The sequence below is a fragment of the Colobus angolensis genome, unplaced genomic scaffold (assembly GCF_000951035.1).
Source record: "Colobus angolensis palliatus isolate OR3802 unplaced genomic scaffold, Cang.pa_1.0 Scaffold180, whole genome shotgun sequence".
Lineage (NCBI taxonomy): Eukaryota > Metazoa > Chordata > Mammalia > Primates > Cercopithecidae > Colobus > Colobus angolensis.
In genome coordinates, this window is record NW_012114933.1 from 3,608,725 (window position 1) to 3,630,227 (window position 21,503).

Here is a 21,503-nt window from a genome sequence, read left to right on the forward strand (position 1 = left end):
ACCGGGTTAGCCAGGTTGGTCTCGATCTCCTGACCTTGTGATCCGCCCATCTCGGCCTCCCAAAGTGCTGGGATTACAGGCTTGAGCCACCGCGCCCGGGCCTATTGTTAATTTCTTATTGCCTGATTTGTAAATTAAACTTTATCGTAGGTGTGTATGTATTAAAGAAACAGTGTATGTAGGGTTCAGTTCTATCAACAGTTTTAGGCATCCACTGGGCGTCTTAAAATGTATCCTACAAGGATGAGGGGGAACTCCTTACTCTATTTAGAAACTGTGATGACATTTTCTAATATTTCAGATTCTCATGAGTTCTCTTATCATTACCCAATGTTTTTCTTGTAATATGTGGATTTTAAAGTATTTAAATTTTTTATTGCCATGTTATTGACCTTAATGATTTCCAAAATAAAATAGATATTAAGCGGTGCTTAATTATACTTTAATACAACAACCAGGACATATATTTTAACTTTGTGTAAATCGTCTAAAGTTATTTCCATGTTAGTACATTTTGTTTAGGTGTATTTCTGAGTGGGGCATTTACAATGATAAAGAATTACATAATACCTTAAATTTGGGAAATAATTGACACATAGTTTAAAGTAGATTCATAAAGCAGTAAAGCTTCTTGTATTATGTTATCTTTAAATTATAACTAAGAAGGTTTTCTATATGACTGTGCACACATTATCAAAAGTTGAACTTATAGCACAAAAAGTTCAACTATTTGTGTCAATTATTTTTGTCAATTATTGGTCATTATGTTACATTAAAACTATGATAGTGAATATATTGTGTTAAAAGAAAGCACCAAATCCATATATTTGGGGTGGAAATTTGAGCCATAGTTGTATATACTTACTTTTTTGCAAGAGAAATCTATATCAGATAGCCTAATAGTTTGGAAAACTCTTTAAGATGCTAAAATGCCATAGCACAGTCAGGGATAGGTATGACATTCAGTAGTATAAACAACAATGTGTACATGAAACGTCCGTTAATGTTAAGTAGTTGGAGTGACGGTAGGAAAATGCTAATATAAAGGGGCTAGATTCTCTGTCCATTTTACTTCTAACTTAATATTTTCGTTTTAACCAATTTTATTTCTCCCATTTTGTGAATGGGCTACAGGACTAAACTAATAACATTAGTTAAAATAATTATACAAATCATTCCCATGTAAAGTACTTTTGGTGTGAAATTAGAGTGAAGAAACTTTTTATTATGATTGGGATTTTTTTCTTTTCATTTCTGATGCCATCCATTTAAGAATCAGTGTTCCAGAACAATTGGTATAGCTTTGCATGTTTCTGGCTGGTCGTGACAAATCAGCCACTGTACACTCATAGACAGCAGTACAGTAGTTGTCACTGGTGGCCTTTCTGTGACAGAGAGCCCGAAGACTGACATAAAGCGCAGCCTGTTGTGAACTGTCAAGTGAGTCTGCCAAAAACTCAGCAGACAGAACTAATTGCAGAGAAAAAGGACTTTTGTGCCCTCTTCTCTTTCTTTCCTTTCCTTTTTTTTTTTTTTTAAATAAGACAGATATTGTTAAAAGTAGCTTGTTTATGTAAGATTTGTCTGTCTCTTCTCTCATTGCCTGGATCCTTTTTTAACTTAAAATCTTGCACTGCAGGTCATTGAGCACTTCCACATGGAGATTGGCACAGGACCAGACTCAAGACACACAACTCATAACAGTTGATGAAAAATTGGTAAGGATTTTCTACTACACACTGCTATGGTTCTGCCTTCAGGGTTATTTTTGTACTATAGATATTCAGTATGGTGTTCCAAGTTTTCAGGAAAGTGGTTTGAATTTGAATTTCTAGATTATACTTAAATTTTAAGAAGAAATATTTGTCATCAAAAGATAATTTATATTAAGCATTATACACAAAAATAAAATCATATGCAAATATTAATACATTAAAATTATGAAAGGCTTTCATTTCTGTGGTGTTTATAACTAGCAGAACATTCACTACTTTTTGTAATGAATGTTTTGCTTTTTATTTTCTCTGTTACACTCCTATTTAAGTTGTGAGATACTTGCTAGTACTATCTAAAACTAAGTATATTAGGTTTTCCTGGAAGCATACAACATTTATTGTCACTGTATGTATATATGTGTATATGCATACACACACAATTTTATTTCTTCATATGTATGAGAGATTACAACTAGCAAGACTAACAACAAATGAGTAGTAATCTTTTGTAAATCAGTAACAAACAGAATTTTGGCAGCCATCACTTATAAAATATTTTAGAGTGTGGTCTTTTACTTTACATGCAACTTAATATTTTTGCTTCAATAGCATACATTTTGTAATGTTTCCAAAACTTCTGATAGAATTGAGTAATTGTATATATATGCTTTTCATTTTATATCTGGTTTATCATTATCAGACATATAGGTGCGTTTCTTAGCTACCCCCTTTATTATTGTACAGTATTTTATCACTCAACTTTGAGCCTGTAAGCATAATCTAAGTAATAGGTCACACTTAAATTTCTATTTATACCATTAAAAATACAGACAAATAAATGTATAAGTAAATAGAGACAGTTTGGAAAATTCACATCTTATGCTGACTGGTTTTATTTTAAAATAATCTCTTCGGTCTACCTATTGACATTGTCATCATCCTGATCTAGGTTACATCATCTTTCACCTAGATTTCTACAGTGGTCTCTTACCTGATCTCCCTAGACTCTTTAATCCTAATCTGATTAATTTTCCTTAGGATGGCCAAAATCGTCTTTGAAATGCTGGTATTGTCACCCTCTTTGCGTCCTTTGGTGCTTTCCATTGCCTTTAGAGTAAACATTAAAATCCTAACATGGCCTTTGACATCTTGCATAATTTAACTCCTGCCTTCCTCTCTAGGTTTATCTTATACCACTGTGTTTTATATTCTGTGGTCTAGCCACATCAAGCCTGCAACTTGCTATTCTTTTTCCTGCTTCAAGGCATTTGAAGTTCCTATTCACTCAACCTGGATGCTTTTTACTAACCCTGAGGTCTTCATCCAGTCACCATCTACCTATTCTTTAAATGTTAATCAAACACCAGTTGCTTAGTCAAGTATAAAAGAAATGAGGGGCCGGGCATGGTGGCTCATGCCTGTAATCCCAGCACTTTGGGAGACTGAGGTGGGCAGATCACCAGGTCAGGAGTTCGTGACCAGCCTGACAAACATGGTGATACCCCGTCTCTACTAAAAATACAAACAATTAGCTGGGCATTGTGGCGAGTGCCTGTAATCTCAGCTCCTTAGGAGGCCGAGGCAGGAGAATTGCTTAAACCTGGGAGGCAGAGGTTGCAGTGAGCCGAGATTGCGCCATTGCACTCCAGCCTGGGCAACAAGGGAAACTCCGTCTGAAAAACAAAACAAGACAAAAGAAATGAGGCGGTTATGTGTGTATGAGGTGAGGATGATTTTCACATCCTGTGTATTCATTAATGAGAGCACTATTATTTTAATTTTTCCTATGAACATCTTTTTTAACTCTTAGGAGGTTGCCTTTTCTATAGTTTTCAAATTTTAGAGTTCACTAATAACTCCTCTAAGTTCTCTTCTTTCTAGTTTGAAGAATGAGTGAGTCAGCCAGTAATACATTGCCCTAAACAGAGTGCTATGAAGCGTATCAGAGAGGTAGACAGACTGGATTGGTTTGGTATTTTTAATTATGTCATTTGGTTGCATACTGTTGAATTTTCTTGCCCTATATAGATTTTCCCCAGCTTTGTTGTATCTTTCTTGAAGTAATAATTGTCCCTCAGTACTTGTAAGGGGATTGGTTCTAGGACTCCCCTCAAGTACTAAAATCCATGGATGCATAAGTCCTGTGTTAGACTGTTCTCATATTGTTATAAAGAAATACCTGAGGCTGGCGCAGTGGCTCATGCGTGTAATCCCAGCACTTTGGGAGGCCAAGGCAGGCAGATCACGAGGTCAGGAGATCAAGACCATCCTTGCTAACATGGTGAAACCCCATCTCTACTAAAAATTAAAAAAAATAAGCCATACATGGTGGTGGGCGCCTGTAGTCCCAGCTACTTGAGAGGCTGAGGCAGGAGAATGGCGTGAACCCGGGAGGCAGAGCTTGCAGTGAGCCGAGATGGCACCACTGTACTCCAGTCTAGGCGACAGAGTGAGACTCTGTCTCAAAAAAATAAAAAAATAAAAAATAAAAGAAAGAAAGAAATACCTGAGACTGGGTAATTTATAAAGAAAAGAAGTTTAATTGGCTCATGATCCTGCAGGCTGTACAAGTATGGCACCAACATTACTTGGCTTCTGAGGCCTTAGGGAGCTTTTACTCATGGTGGAAGGTGAAGCGGGAGCAGGCACATCACATGGCAAAAGCATGTGCAAGGGACGGGGTGGTGCCATACACTTTTTTTTCCTCCTTTTTTTTTTTTTTTTTTTTGAAACAAAGTCTCACTCTGTTGCCCAGGCTGGAGTGCAGCAGCGCGAAGTCGGCTCACTGCCACCTCCGCCTCCAGGTTCAAGTGATTCTTGTGCCTCAGCCTTACCAGTAGGTAGGATTACAGGCACCCGCCACCATGCCCGGCTAATTTTTGTATTTTTAGTAGAGATGGTTTCACCCTGGTGACCAGGCTGGTCTCAAACTCCTGACCTCAGGTAATCCACCTGCCTCAGCTTCCCAAAGTGTTGGGATTACAGGCTTGAGTTACTGTGCCCGGCTACCATACAGTTTTAAATAACCAGATCCCATAAGAACTCACTATCACTAAGACAGCACTAAACTATGCATGAGAGATCTGCTTCCATAACCTAATCACCTCCCATCCATCCTCACTTTCAACATTGAGGATTACGTTTCAACGTGAGAGTTGGGCAGGGACAAATATGCAAACTATATCAAGTCTCATATCAAATGGCATAGTATTTGCATATAAACTATGCATATTCTCCCATATACTTTAAATCATCTCTAGAAAACTTATAATGCCTAATACAATGTAACTGTTATACTGTACTGTTTAGAGAATAATGACAAGAAAAGTGGAGGTATACGTTCAGTACAAATACAACCATACTTTTTCGTTTTTTTTTAATAAAAAACTGTAGATCAGGCCAGAATGTGACTATGGTTTTCCAGCTGAAATCAATTGGTTATTATTTTTGGTACATGGCAGACATTTTCTTGAAAATGAACCTGTCACTTCAAGGAAGTGTTGCCCATGATACATTTCAAATGCAGTGTTAGTATTTGAACCCTTGCGCTCATCTCTCCCTCCCGGAACAGTCTTTAAATACTAGAAAGATGTCAAGCTCAATCACATCAATGGCAGAATTAAGTTCTATACAAATTCTAACATTGTGTACTATGCTCAGTACTTGGTTGACGGGATTTAGCTGCCATAAATCTCAGCATCACAAAATACACCCAGGTAACAAACATGCACGTGTACCTCTTGAATCTAAAATGAAAAATTGAAATTACATGAAAAAAGAAAAAAAAAGACTATTCTAGCGGGATTGGTAATGGATGTGATTTTTGATACTGTGTAATACAATATATTAACGTTTGGACTATCTGTATACCTCTGTGAACCAGTATTTTTCATATGGCCAGTGCCTGATATAAAATCATGCGTATGGGTAAACATTTCCTTTAAAGTACAAAATAGAACAATGGATTTTTAAGGTAATCAAGTATGAAAATATTAAGGCTATCAAAATTTTGCTCCTTTTTCTAACAACATATATGTATGATAATGAGTTTCCTTCATATATTGCAATAGAAACAATCCACGAAAACGGTTTGAATGCAAGAACAGATCTTAGAATTCAACTGTCCTCCATTAAGCTAGGTATTAAATTTTCAAACGAGTGCCAAAATGCAAATGAGTGCCACTCTTCTCACTTTTTAGTTTTTGAAAATAGGGTTTTTAAAATTAAAATCTTTATATTATAACATAACTGGCTTATTTTAAATTAAATTTATTTTTCTTCATTTTAATTTATTATGTGATAGGTATCTATGGATATACAGGCATACTTTGAAGATATTGCTTGTTTGGTTCCAGACCACCACAGTTAAGCAAATACCACATTAAAGTGAGTCGTGAAATTTTGTTTTGACTTACCAGTGCATATAAAAATTGATGTTTCTATCACACTGAGGTCTGCTAAGTGTGCAATAGCATTATGTCTAAAAAATAGTGTACATACCTTAATTTTAAAACATTTTATTGCTCAAAAATGCTAACGATCAGCTGAGCCTTTAGGGAATTGTAATCGTTTGACTGGTGGAAGGTCTTGCGTCCATGTTGATGGCTACTGACTCTGATCAGGGTGTTGGTTGCTGAAGGTTGGGGTGGCTGTGGTGATTTCTTAAAATAAGACAACAATGAACTCTGACACACTGATTGACTCTTCCCTTCATGAAAAATTTCTCTGTAGCGTGTGACACTGTTTGATATCATTTTACAGTAAAACTTCTTTCAAAATTGGAGTCAAGCCTCTTAAACCCCACTGCTGCTTTATCAGCTAAGTTTATGGAATAATCAATCCTTTGTTGTCATTTCAACAACGTTCACAGTCTTTATGAGGAGTAGATTCTATCTCAAGATACGACTTAACTCATGCATGAGAAGCAGCTTCTCGTTTGTTCCAGTTTAATCATGAGATTGTAGCAACTTAATCATTTCTTTAGGCTCCACCTACCACATCTGCAGTGACTTCCTCCTCTTAGACCCTTCAAAGTCATTCATGAAGGTTGGATTCAACTTCTTTCTTTTTTGTTTTTGCTTTTCCATATCAAACCAATATTTATTTCAGGACATACCATGTCAAAATAAAACAAAGAGTCAACCCTTGCCTTTAACAATTATATTGTATTATAAAAGCACTTTACGACTCTATCCCATCTTTAAGTATAAGTTATTGGCATGTGGGTTAATGATGATCTGTAAGCATTTCTCTGTTCAGATCCATAATCCAAGTGCTCTGTGAATATTACAGGGTGACAATAAGTGGGAAGTGAAGGAGGAAGAGGAAAGAGAGGGAAAGGTTCTCCCAGTTTAAGGTTTTGGACTCAGTTTCTTTCAAACGCATGCTAATGTTGCTGTTTTCATCTCCTATGAATCACAGATGTTCTTAGTGGCATCTTGAATAGTGAATCCTTTCCAGAAGGTTTTCAATTTACTTTGTTCAGATCCATCAGAGGAATCACTCTCTATGTCAGCAATAGCCTTATGAAATGTGTTTCCTACATAATAAGACTTAAAAGTCAAAATTGCTCCTTGGTCCACGGGCTGCAGAGTGGATGTTGTGTTAACAAGCATGAAAACGACATCCTTGTACATCTCCATCTTGGGTGACCAGGTACATGGTCAGTGAGCAGTAATATTTTGAAAGTAATCTTTTTTCTGAGCAGTAGGTATCAACACTGGGCATAAAATATTTAGTAAACCATGCTGTAAACAGCTATATTGCCATCAGACTTTGTTACTCATTTATAGAGCAGAGGCAGAAGAGATTTAGCATAATTCTTAAGGGCCCTAGGGTTTTCAGAATGGTCAGTGAGCACTGGAATTGCATTGGCCTCTAAGAGTCAGCCTGTCCTCTGAAGCTTTGAAGCCAGGCATTAACTTCTTTCTTGCTATGAAAGTCTTAACTGGCATCTTTTTCTGATACAAGGCTGTACATTGAAAATCTGTTGTTTAGTATAGCCACTGTCAGTTATCTTACCTAGATCTTCTGGATCACTTGCTGTGGCTTCTCCGTCAGCACTTGCTGCTTCACCTTGCGCTTTTATGTTATGTAGATGGCTTCTTTCCTTAAACCTCCTGAGCCAACCTCTGCTTTCCTCCCCTCTCAGCCTTCATAGAATTGAAGAGACTTAGGGCCTTGCTCTGTATTAGACTTTGAATTAAGGGGATGTTGTAGCTGGTTTGATCTTCTATCCAGACCACTGAAACTTTCTCCAGTTAGCAATAAGCCTGTCTAGCTTTCTTATCATTCGTGTGTTCACTGGAATAGCATTTGTAACTTTCCTCAATAACTTTTCCTTTACATTCACAGCTTGGCTGTTTGGTGCAAGAGGCCTAGCTTTTGGTCTGTCTAGGTTTTTGACATGCCTTCTTCACCTAGCTTAATCATTTCTAAATTTTTACTTAAAGTGAGAGACAGGAGACTCTTCCTTTCACTTGAACTCTTATTGTTGGGTTATTAACTGGCCTAATTTCAGTATTATTGTCTCAGTGAATAGAGAGACCCAAGGAAAGGATGAGGTATGAGGAAATGGCTTGTCAGTGGAGGACACACACAACCTTTATTAATTTAGTTTGCTATCTAATATGGACGCAGTTTGTGGCACCCCAAAACAGTTACAATAGTAACATCAAAGATCACGGATCACAGAGCACCATAACAGATATAATAATGCAAAAAATTTGAAATATTGGGAGAATTGTCAGAATGTGACACAAAGTCTTGAAGTGAGCACACACCAGTAGACTTCTCAACAGAGGGTTGCCAGAGTCCTTAAATTTGAAACAAACAAACAAACAAAAAACAGACCAACGAAGCACCATTAATATGTGAAGCACAGTAAAGCAAAGTTCATAAAGCGAGGTATGCCTATATCTTTTATAAACAAAACCTTGGAGTCCCAGTAGTTTTTAACGGTATAAAGGAATCTCAACATCAAAAAGCTTGCAAATCATTCTCCTAAGTCTTCTCTTTTCAGGGTTAAACATCGTCAGGGCTTTGATTTATTTCATATGAGTTCCAGTCAGTTAATCATCTTGATTGCCATTCAGTTTGACTGAATCTCTTTTAAAATGTTTTTGCCAGAATTTTTCATACTACAGATGTGGTGCAGGTTGTGGTGGGGATTATTGCCTTTATTCCTTTTAATCATAGCAGTTCTAGTAAGGCAACTTTAAATTTAGGTTGTCATACTTCTTATGCGGATTTCATGGAGAGCTAAAACCTCAGGTTCTTTCTTATGTGTGCTGTTATCAAGTTGTGTTTCTTTTCATCCATCTTTAGTATATGATCATCATTTTTATCATATTCACAGAGTCACTCAAAGGACATCCTACCCAATAAAGTTTATTTTATTTTTTTACTGTTACATTTTAGAATTTTCTATACAGTATATAATAAATTACAAGAATTTTCATAGTACTTTGTGGATATCAGTGCTAATATAAATACGAAGAAAAAAATTGTGTGTTTTTTTTTTTCTGAACATCAATTATATATCAACAACATGTATCCTATCTTTCTTTTAGGCATAAAATGTAGAAAGGAAAAGTCTGCCTAGCATTTTCTAGTGCAAGAGTCCGTTCTTTCATTTTGAAACTATATACAACGTTAACATTGTTGAGTACAAATCTTCAGATAATAAAATTGTGGCAAATCCTGGATTATTGTTAATAAAGAATATGGTAAAAGAGTACTTTCTGTGTTTCTAATTAGTCAATTTTAGTTTGTTATGTATAAACTGCTAACTAATCTTTTTACTCTTGAAACTAACAAGAATGTAAGTATCAAAAGAGTAGACTACAGCATCTGAAAATAATCCTGTAAGCTTATGTTTAGAAGCACAATGCTTAAAAAAAAAAAAAAACAAAAAAAAAACAAAAAAAAACTTTTTGTGGGCTGTACCATTATTTCCTAATATATGATACTTCCTACAGATACTAAGGAGATCTTATAAATGGTTGTTTGCTTGGCCCTTGGTTTTTGTTGCAGGAGGAGCTGTGCCATGGAGGTTAGGTGAAGAATGTCTTTGCCTTTGTGCTTTATTATGAGGATAACTTTTTTTTCTTTATGCCTCCCTCCACCTCAGTCTCCTTTCAGGACATTTGATGAATACCCAAGTCCGATGAACATGTTGTCTTTTTTATATTCACTTCAGCTATAGAAAAGAGAGAAGTTAAATTTGCAATGCTCTTTAAAGATTTTAAGTAGGTACTCCCCTAAAAAACAACCAAAATATAAATTAGTCCTACATAGGTATACCTTAAATTTGCTTTCTAATCATTTTTTAGCCCATTTTTTACACCCTGATTCCTTGTTTGTGACAATTGCCTTATATAACTGTTTAGTGCAGTTAAAATATTACTAAGAAAATAGAAAAATACCCTCCAAAAATATAGGAGTAGTTTCAATTTCTTATTAAAAATGACACAAAATAAGCTTTAATAGTTTAGACAGTAATATATTGTTTTTATGTAAATCATGTTGGCTGCTATCTTTCCTTCATTCTTCTTTATTTATTCAATAAATACTTACATGTGCCAGGCACTATGCTTCAATGTTGTATTGACACTTTACATTGTTTTCATTTATATACTGAGTTATTTTGTTTAAAAACTATTAAGCACCACCTGTTTTAACTTTTACAGAGGTAGTATAGTTAGATATGCATCCTCAATTTAAATGTATGTGAGAAAGGAAACTTTATTTAGCAATCTGTAAAACTTAAATCTTTCGGAGGTATGTGGAGTGGGGAAGGACATCTATTATTTCAAAACTTTCTTGAGAAATTATAACACAATGCTATTAATGTAAAATCCTAATACTTTGGACATTTTTAACACTCTAATATCTTTATTTAAAAATCAGGTGTGTATGTAAAACAAATGTCAGTATTCTGAATGTTGCCAATTGGTTGTATTTCGCTACTTGAAAATTTCTTCCACATAGCAATTAAACAGCATTTAAACTTTGGTACTTGCTGAGGCTTGTGATAAATAAATCGCTGTTTGATTAATTAGCACGCAGTACTGGTAGCATGCTCAGCCGATGAGGTTTTAATATTGCTGTTTTAGAATGTCTGTAAGCAGCAGCAGGTTCTTTAATACAATTTTTTTTGTCAATTTGTAATAGTTAAAATTTTTTTATTACTTTAACTTATTCTAAGAAGTTTGTAAAATTGAATGGTTTTTGCAAGCCTTCGAAAATAAAACAACTACATTTGCTGTACAAGTATTTATTTATGTTGTTTTTTCTTCCTGACATATTAAAAGTTTATAGATGGAAACTTATATAAGTCTGCTAACTTGAATTAAAAATTGATAATTAAGAGGTGACCTACACAAAAAGATAACCCTAAGTTAAAGGCTTACTTTTGCTTTGACTATTTACTTTTTTTTTCCCTTCTAAGGGGTCAGTTTTCTTTTGGTGAGATTACTTTCTTTTGGTGTATGGCAGTGCTATCTCTGCTAGATTATTGGAAGGAGTAGTGTCTGCAATTGGAGTTATACAGCTTTCTAGCATCTCAAGTGTCTGTTTTGTCTGGACTTTACTCACGCAGCATTCTTGTGCAAAAATTTCAAGGCTTTAGTCTGGAGCTCTGGGTCAAAGGATATGTCTCTTTGAAGGGTAGACAGGAGTTTTTTATGTTTTATTCACTAAGTAGTATTTCATTTTACATCAAAGAATAGCAGCCTTTGAGAACCTACCATGGTGGCAGTTTAGCGTGTGGGTTTTTTTCTTTAGGACTTTAAATATGTATAGTGTTTCTTCAAGTGTTTCATCCTACAAAATGCTTATTTTTATTCTTTTACTTAGATGAAACTTCTAATATAAAAAGAGAAGAATCATGACTAAAGATAAATGTTTGTTGCAATAAATTTTGTTTTAAAAGCAAATACAGTTTTTTTTGTTGTTTTTTGTTTTTTTTACAATGTATTTCCCTGTGTCGGTTTTTACACTACCCACAAGCTATTGCAAAAAAAAAAAGAAAAAAAGAAAAGGATGAATAGCCTTTAAGATTGCAGCAATACTGTTGCTTAAAATTCTAAGGAAGAAGTAATGACTAGTGATTTTGGAAGTGTAGATTTCATAGTGAAATGGTCATTCCTTAATTGTTCCTTTTTTAGTACTGTCGTGTGTGTGTAGGAGAGATTGATTTTGAAAAACACCAGACTCAAGTAATGAAAAAACGTTAAGACTTCTTGAAGCTAGAAGGAAAGTTCTTTTTTTTGTACGTTTTGTGTAAGTTAATCAGTAAAGAATCATAAAAAAAGTGATTGCTTTACATGTTTGGAAGATTATTACATTGTATTTCATATTTTTAATCTCATGACATATATCTATAAACATGAATTAATATTAAAAGTTTGTTTTTATGTTTATAAGTAAAACATGCTCTTAAATAGTTGAAAGTTTTTCAAAATAGTTAATCGTTTAAAATGAATGTTTTCTACTTTCCTTGATACAATTTTAAAACTTGTTATATTTAACTATGATGATCATTAAATCAAGTCAGTTACTATTTTTCAAATGTAATTATTTCTAAATTCTTTAGATAAGTAAAATTCTGCAGAACTTTGTTGTTTAAAATATATGCTTATTGAAATGTTTTTATGTAGTATCAAGGTATATAATCTTAGATTTACTAAATATCACAAAGAAAATGAATGTTAAGTATTACAGTTTTTATATACAGACAGGAACCATTAAAACTTAGAGAACGATCGTTCTATATTTAAATTGTTTAAGGAATAAAAGATCTTTCCCCTACAGTATTCAGTCATCTCTATTATCTGTGATTCTTCAGCAATTAAAGCAGATTTATTTTCCTCTTTGTTCCTACTTGGAATACTTGAACAATACTGGAGAATTGAACTGACTGAAATGTTTTGTGTTTCAAAAGGTTTAAAGTTCTATGTACCAATTAGCAAAATACAGTAAAGGTTTAAACTGTTAATAGCCACAACATCTTTAATGCATAGACCTGTAGTATACTAGTGCTGTGTAACAGTTCTCCATTGTATATCTCTTTTAAGGAGAGTAACTGTGTCAGTTCTTTTCTTGCTTTACTACCTGCTGTGTATGGAAATTGTGTATAGTACTTGGCACTTGCTTTCAAGAATTTAAAATTCTTGCATGTTATTATATAGGAAACTTTGGCTCTCGAGAAAATAGAATTGATAATATTTTATTTGTTTGGATTTTAAGTTTAGGTTTTTTGTCATATTCTAGAGAGTACTCATTTATGTCGGAAAATATATTATTAGTCTGTTACTCATTAGTGAATTTGAAGTACATAAACTGTATATTATCTCCTTGAAAATTGCTTATCTAATACTTTTCATTTAACTGAATGTAATTGTAAAGAAACCATCAAATTTATGTTAGTGTATGCAGATAGATACCTGATGCTTTATCTTACACTGTATTTGAATTTGGTTTTGGGTTTTTTTGTTTTGTTTTGGTCTTTTTGGTAGTAAATAGTACTTTGTTTTTAAAGTTACAGCTTTTGAATTAGCCAGCTTGCCAGATAATTTTATAACCCAAGAATTAATCCAAATACTTAAACTTGTTAAAGCCTTATATCTATCATTTTGTAGTAAGTTCTCAATGAAGGTAGGGTGAGAGGAGGTAGAGAAATAGAAGTGCATCTTTTGGTGGCAATTATGTTTTCTTTTTATATCATGTATCTCAGAATAGAATTAGAGCAAAAGAAAGGAGAATGTAGACTTTAAAATTTGAAACTAGAAAACTTTGATTCTATTTCTGTGTTCAGGCTTTCTAATTTTATATGACCTAGTCTCTGCTTCTATTCTGTTCTTCAAAATACCACCTGCAAGTATGTGAGATATTCATGTTTTACAAGATGGGGAAGTTTGAAAAATAGGGCAGTGATATGGAAGTTTTACTGTATGCAGTATACTATGTCTCCACAAAGCTGCTTCTTTATAAGGCATACTTTTCTAGAAACATGTGAATAGGCTTTTTGTTCAGTTGTTGTTTCATGTTTAATACTTTACTTCTAAAGGCTTTCAGCATATTGCATGTTAGTTGATGAGGGTTTTTAAAATGTTAATGCTTCCAATAAAATAGACATGAAAAATAAACTTGGCTTTCTCTAAACAACATACAGGATGCAGAAATATACCAAAATGTTGGACTGAGAATGCTAACTTAAAGAACTGAGGATCTGATTAGTGTACTGATGTACGTCTATTCCAGTGACTACTGAGTATATATTGTGTTAAGATGTATTGATTAAAGATAATTTTTAAACCTAATTGGGTAGTTTAAGATTTGACATCCAAAGAGTTAAAACTGGATTTCTCATTTAGTATGCATTATAATATCTTAAACATTCAAATATGACTGCTATAGCCTGTGCCTAGGTTGTTCTGAGATTAAAACTCTCGGTCTAGTAGTTTTCATCTAGGACAATCTGTGAAGATCATTCAAGAGATTTTTTGCTTGTCTCTTATTTGTAATGTAAAATATTACTATACTTTCCTTCCTTCATTCAATTTTTTTAAGCATATGGTGATGTAGCTGTGAACAAAGCACAACGTCCATGTCCTTAGAGCTTATATTCTCATGCTTAAGCATATGCTAACTTTATTCATAAATAATTAAGGTATTTTTCATAGATAATGAATATTATGGAAAAAACAAAGCTAGGTGATGAGACAGAGAATAGCTGGGGTTTGGGTGAAATAGGGGTCATTTAAGTAGGGCAGTCAACGAAACCCACTTTGAGATGGTGTGCTATGTGAGTTAAGATCTGAATTGATGAGAAAGAAGCAGCTATGTGAGAATCTAAGGTAAGAGCATTTTTATTAAAGGGAAAAACTAGTGACCAAAAGTGTAACTAGTAGTAGTCAAATAACAGATGGAAAGATATGGCATAACAAGAAAAGAGAATGATGTAAAATGAGATCAGAGGTGTGGGCAGGAGCTGGATCAGGTAAGAAGGCCCTTTAGGCCCATAGTAAGAAATTTGAATATTATTTGAATTATAATTAGAAGAAGCCTTTATATAATTCTAAGTACAAAAGTGGTTTGATCTGATTTAATTTTAAAAGCTAGAAAATTACTAAGCTATTATAGTTAAGGGCAACTTTAAAGAAGCTCAAAGGAAATGGTTAGTTTGCTGCCATTTTTATTTGAAGGAACCTAATTTTTGTCTTTGCATAGGTTTTATATATGATACAACAATTTGGTGATTTTTTTTTTTTCTATTAAGGAATCTTCTGAATTTGAAATTGCTTTTTGAGAAAGGCAATATTGGGACCAGGAATAATAAACTTATCTTTCTAATTCTCCATAGCCCTTCTTTCTCTGCTCTGCCCCCTTCTCCACCAAGGGAAAAAATGTTACAGGCTTGTCATAGTGGTAAAGGAAGATAAGAATAAATTCGCTGAGGTGCTGTCCACCAGTTTGGTGCTGATAGCTTCCAATACATTTGAGTTCTGCACCTTGCTTTTGCCAGTGGCATGGTTTGATGGTGATAATTGTCTGTCTTCATGTTAACTTTGACTCCACTTCCTCTTGCTCTGCCTCTCCTCTCCCCCCTCTTTCTCTCTGCTTCTTGAAATCTCTCTTTGCAGTTTGTATGGCTTTTTCCCTCTGTCTTTTGACTCTCTCTCTGTCTTTTGCTATGTAACTGTAGGTCATCTCTCTCTCCCTTTCTGGCTACATGTTTTCCTGATACCCCCTTGTTCCCTCCCATTTTTTTCATTTTTCCTGCCTTCCCTTCTGTCCCTCTCCAGTTTTGGCTTTCTGTGTCATTCTTTGGCTGTCATTTTTTTCCCCATTCCCCTGTGTCTTCTTCTTCCCATTTTCTTCTTCCTTCCATTCTTTTTATTCCATACTTCTGTTCCTTTCATCATTTTTCTTCTTTCTCTCACTTTCCCAAAATTACTAAGGAGCAATATCAGAACTAGTGGGGAGAGACAAGAGGTGGCCCCACCCTCTAAGCCCTTTTTTTAAATTGTCATATTTCCTCTTTTGTAAATATATAGGACTTCTAGAGACATTTAATAACTGAAAAAGAAATGGGTTATACATTTTTACGTTATTTGAAATGTTCACTCTAGTGAGATATATGGGATATTGGCAAGATCATGGACTAATTATAAATACAGCCTTAGATCTTTAGTCATCTCTTCTTTTAGCTGTATAACTGAAGCAAGTTATTTAACCTCTGTGAGTGTCCTCATCTTATAAAATGAACATACCTTTTTATATTTGTTTTGAAAGTTAATTGAGAATACCAACACTAAACAAGAGGAGAGGCTGAGTGCAGTGGCTCACAACTGTAACCCCAGCACTTTGGGAGGCCGAAGTGCGAGAATCACTTGGGCCCAGGAGTTTGAGACCAGCCTAGGCAAATGGGGAGACCTCATCTCTACCAAAAAACAAAAATTAGCCAAGGGTAGTGGCGCGTGCCTGTGGTCCTCACTTCCCGGGAGACTGAGGCAGGAGCTGAGCTATTAATACTCAGGAGGTTGAGGTTGCAGTGAGGTGTGATCATGCCACTGCACTCTGGCCTGGGTGACAGAGCGAGACCCTGTCCCCAAAATAAATAAATAACACATTTTTGTTCATTATTCAGTAAAAAGTGTTTTTCTTCCCTTTTTTTTGCTGCTTGGAGTTGTTAGCATGGAGAGAGAAGCAAACTGGAATTATAATTATTATTCTTAATCAGTTTTGAATTATTATGGAGACCATTCTTGTGAATCAAATCTGCAGTGCAGGTATTGAGTTCTAGGGTACCTGGGAGCCCAATGTTGACCTCACAGTGGTCCTATGTCAGTCATGTGTGTATATGTATGTACATGTATAGTTGGTAATGATTTTTGTCATGTAACTTGCCTTTTCTAACAGCCTGTGGCACTAATATCATCTATGATATTATCTCTCATTATACAGTTTCTGATAGTCAACTATGTAATTCTTTAATTGGTAGATAGATGTATTGCTATATAATTGTCCTTCCAGTGAGAAATTTCTTTAGTCATTTATAATTTATTTTTAATGGTGGAAATTTGAAACTGTATTCATTCAAGGAAGTTTCTAAAGTACTTATTCCTATTATTATATTTGGCCATTAAACCCTGTGTGGTTAAAAAATAACTGGTTTTTAGGCTGGGCAGAGTGGCTCACACCTGTAATCCTAGCACTTTGGGAGGCTGAGGTGGGCAGATTGCCTGAGCTCAGGAGTTCAAGGCCAGCCTGGGCAAAATGGTGAAACCCCGTCCCTACTAAAACACAAAAAATTAGCCGGTTGCGGGGTCGCGCGCCTGTAGTCACAGCTACTCAGGCGTCTGAGACATGAAAATTGCTTGAACCCGGGAGGCAGAGGTTGCAGTGAGCCAAGATCATGCCACTGTACTCCAGCTCAGGCAACCGAATGAGATATCTCTAATAATAATAATAATAATAATAATAATAATTGGTTTTAATAGTAAGGCATAGACATACCAAAAATCACATTAGAGGATGGGCACAGTGGCTCACACCTGTAATCCCAGCACTTTGGGAGGCTGAGGCGGGTGGATCACGAGGTCAGGAGTTCAAGACCAGCCTGGCCAACATCGTGAAACCCTGTTTCTACTAAAAATACAGGGAAAAAAAAAAAAAAAAAGGACGAGCGTGGTGGCGGGTGCCTGTAGTCCTCATAAATATATCAATTTTTATTACCAATAAAAAAATTTGTTAAAGCATAGTAATATGTACATGTTGTGCAAACATTAATTTGGAAATGAAGAAAGCGTAATGAAGAAAGTTAAAATCACCTTAATCTCAGTCTTAGTGAGTTTACTTCTTTTTTATATGAATATTTAAACACACTAATATCTAATTTATTTAAATGTAAGACAAACTATTTTATAGTTTTTTGTCCTGTTTTTTCACTTTATTATAATGTGACTATATTTCTTTGAAATTATTCAAAAGCATAATTATAAATGAATGTGTAATCTCTCATTGTATGGCTGTACCATAATACCTCAGCCATCGTGCAGCTTTTGTATTGCAGGTTGTTTAGTGTTTTGCAACTATACGCAATGCTAGAATGAACATCTTTATACCTAAGTCTAATCTTTGATGACATCTTTATTTTAGAATCAATTCTTTGAAGTGGGATTACTAAATTGAAGGGTTTAGTATCAACATTTTAGGCCAGGCGCACAGTGGCAAGTAGGAGGATTGCCTGAGCCCAGGAATTCAAGACCAGCCTGGGCAACATAGCAAGACCCCATCTCAAAAAATGTAAGAAAACAAAAAAGTATCAACATTTTAAATATTTTTTGGTACCTAGAGATAATTGATACAGAATACTTTAGAGAGGATTTTACCAATTAACTCAATGTAACTTCAGAGATACGGCTTTATTTTTAATATACATGGCCTCGTTCTGTGGATACTTTTCAGACTCTGACACAGGGGGTGTGTAACAAATTCTACCTAATAGATAAATACCATATATCTAAGAATTAGAGTATAATAAAAACACTTAACACATTAATGATGTAACATTGATTTAGAAGTACTTCAAGGCTTAGTACATCCTGAGGATCAACTTGTAAATTTATGTATCGTTGTACTATAAATGGGTGGATATTGCTGGTTGATGAGATTTCTATCACAAATCTCTGTAAAATACCAGGCCAATGCATAGCAGGTAGTGCTACATAAGCGTTAACTATTGCTGCTGCTACTACATTAGTACCACTGTTACTATTACTATTATTTTATAATGCATTATAGCAGAGTTTGTGGCATAAATAATGTATCTGAGGAAGTTATGAAACTTTCTCCCTATTCTTACATTCAGTCTATGTTTTTGTTTTGTTATAAAGCCTTTCCAGAACAATGCAAGGTAAACATCATCCTCTGAAATATCTACAGTACTTATCTTCATTTATTTGGTGAACTACATTATTACTGATTTCAGATTTAATTTTGTAGTCAGCAACATACTCTATGATTTCAGTTTTCAGATTTCTTGAGACTTTTTTGTCACCTAGTATATAGTCTGTCTTGATGAATGTTTCATGTATATTTTGAAGGAATATGCATTCTTCAGTTTTTGAGTTTGGTGTTCCAAAAATTTCAATTAAGTTTTAAGTTGACTGATAGTGTTACTCACATTTTGTATATCTTTACCAATATTTTTGTCCACATTTTCTGTTAGTTCTTGAGAGAGAAGAGTTAACATCTCAGTCCATAAGTGATATCTTTCCTGTGTGTGTGGGATCACTTTTTTGCTTCACTTATTTTGAAACTGCACTGTTGGGTGGTGTATCAACATTGAAAATTGTTGTGTGTTGTTGATAAGTTGTTGCTTTATCCTTACGTGATGTCCCTCTTTATCCTGATGCTGTTCCTTTTTCTGAAGTCGAATTTGATAATAATATATAACTGCCTCAGTTTTCTTATTCTTTTTTTGGTATGGTACATCTTATTCTCATTTGTGAGTTTATATGTAAAGTTCGACCTTCGTGCTTACATGTGGACCTTACTTTTTTATTTAGTTTGACAATTTCTGTCTTTTAATTTTGTGTTTAAAAAATTATGTGCAAAATATGTATTGATATAATTGGGTTTAAATTTACCATCTTGCTGCTTGTTTTCTATTCGTCCTATCTAATTTCCTTTTTCTTTCTTTTCTTTTTTTTTTTTTACAGTTGCTTTAGGGATTACAATATGCATCCTTAACTTTTCATAGTCTACCATGAACTAATAATATATCACTTTATATGTAACATAAGAACCTTAAAACAATACTTCCACCTGTCACTCCAGTCCTTTGTTAATGTTGACACACATTTTACTTCCATATTTGTTATAAACCTCATAGTAAATTATTATTTTTGCATTAAAGAGTTGTCTTTTAAAGAAATTTAGAAGTGAGAAGAAAAATCTTTTGTATTTACTCACAAATTTTTGATTTTTGTTACTCTTAATTATTATACTTCATATAGATAAAATTTCCATCTGGTATCCTTTTCCTTTAGCCTAAAGAGCCTTATTTAACATGTCTTACAGTGCTGTTCTGTTGGGCAAAGTCTCTCAGCTTTTGTTTATCTGGAAATTCCTTTATTTTGACTCCACTTTTGAAAGACCTTGTCTTAGCTCAGGGTGCCCCAACAAAATACCATAGACTGGGTGGTTCCAACAGCAGAAATTCATTTTCTAACAGTTTTGAAGGCTAGAATTCCAAGGTTGAGGTGCCAGCATGGTCGTTTCTGTTGAGGGCTCTCTTCCTAGCTTGTAGAAGGCCACCTCCTTGATGTGTCTGCATGGCCACAGAGAGAGAGAAAAAGCAAGTGAGCTTTGTCATGTCTCTTCTCATAAGGGCGCCTTACTCTCATGATTTCATCTAACCCTAATTACCTCTCAAAGGCCCCATTTCTAAACACCATCACATTTAGGATTAGTGCCTCACTATACAAATTTTGGGAGAATACAAACATTCAGTTCATAGCAGACCTTTTCGTTGGATATAGAATTCTAGGTTGAAGATTGAAATGAGTTAAAAATGTCATTCCAGTTTCCTTTTAAAAAAAATTGTGGTAAAATATACATTGCACACCAAGTTTACCATTTTTAAGAGCACAATTCAGTGGCATTAACCACATTCATAATGTTGAGCAGTCATCACCACTATCTATTTCCAGAGCTTTCCATCATCCCGAATAGAAACTCTGTACCCATTAAATAGTAACTATCCTTTATGCTCTCCCCTGTTCCTCATAACCTGTATTATACTTTCTGTGTTATAGCTTGTGTCAGAATTTCATTCCTTTTAAAGGCTATATATAATAGTTCCATTTAATGTGTATATCACACTTAATTTATCGATCATGGAACATTTGGATTGTTTCTAGGGCTATTGGAAATAATGCTGCTATTAATATGGATGTCCAAATATTTGTTCAAATCTTTGCTTTCATGTTTTTAGGAAGATGCCCCAAAGTAGAATTGTTGGATCATGTGGTTATTATATGTTTAGCATTTTAAGGAACTACATGCTGTTTTCCCTATTGGCTGCACCATTTTACATTCCCACAACAATACACAAAGTTTCCAATTTTTCTACATCCTCACCAACACGTGTTATTTTCCATTTTCATTATAATAGCCCTCCTAATGTGTGTGAAGTAGTATCTCAGTGTGGTTTTGATTTGCATGTTCTTAATAAATTAGTGATGTTGAGCATCTTTTTGTGTGTTTATTAGCCATTTATATATCTTTGGAGAAATGTCTATTCAGGTTCTTTGCTCATTTTGAATTAGATTGTTGTTTTTTTGTTGAGTTTTCAGAATTTTCTGTATATTCTGGATATTAATCCTCTATCAGCTAGATGTCCTTTGATGCAAAAAAAATTTTACTTTTGGTGACATCTGTTTTATCTGTAGTTTTTTATTGCATATGCTTTTATTGTCATATCCAGTAATTCCTTGCCAAATTCACTGTCAAGAAGATTTCCTCCTATGTTTCCTTCTCAAAGTTTTATAGTTTTAGCTCTTCCATTGAGGTCTTTGATCTGTTTTTTGTTTTGTTTTGTTTTGTTTTGTTTGTTTTGTTTTTTGATGGAATCTCCCTCTGTTGCCCAGGCTGGAGTGCAGTGTTCAATATCTGCTCACTACAACCTCAGCGTCCCGAGTAGCTGGGACTACAGGCACGTACCACCATGCCCGGCTAATTTCTGTTTTCTTAGTAGAGACGGGGTTTTACCATATT

At 34.5% G+C, this 21,503-nt stretch overlaps 1 protein-coding gene across 1 annotated transcript in view; it reads left to right on the forward strand.

Annotated features, from left to right (window-relative positions):
- Nucleotides 1-21,503, forward strand: part of NDUFS4 (NADH dehydrogenase (ubiquinone) Fe-S protein 4, 18kDa (NADH-coenzyme Q reductase)) — a 117,890-nt gene that overhangs the window by 40,667 nt on the left and 55,720 nt on the right. The window contains exon 2 of the mRNA XM_011939352.1: nucleotides 1,640-1,718. Coding sequence (XP_011794742.1) covers nucleotides 1,640-1,718 — 79 coding nt within the window. The remainder of the gene's footprint in view (nucleotides 1-1,639; nucleotides 1,719-21,503) is intronic.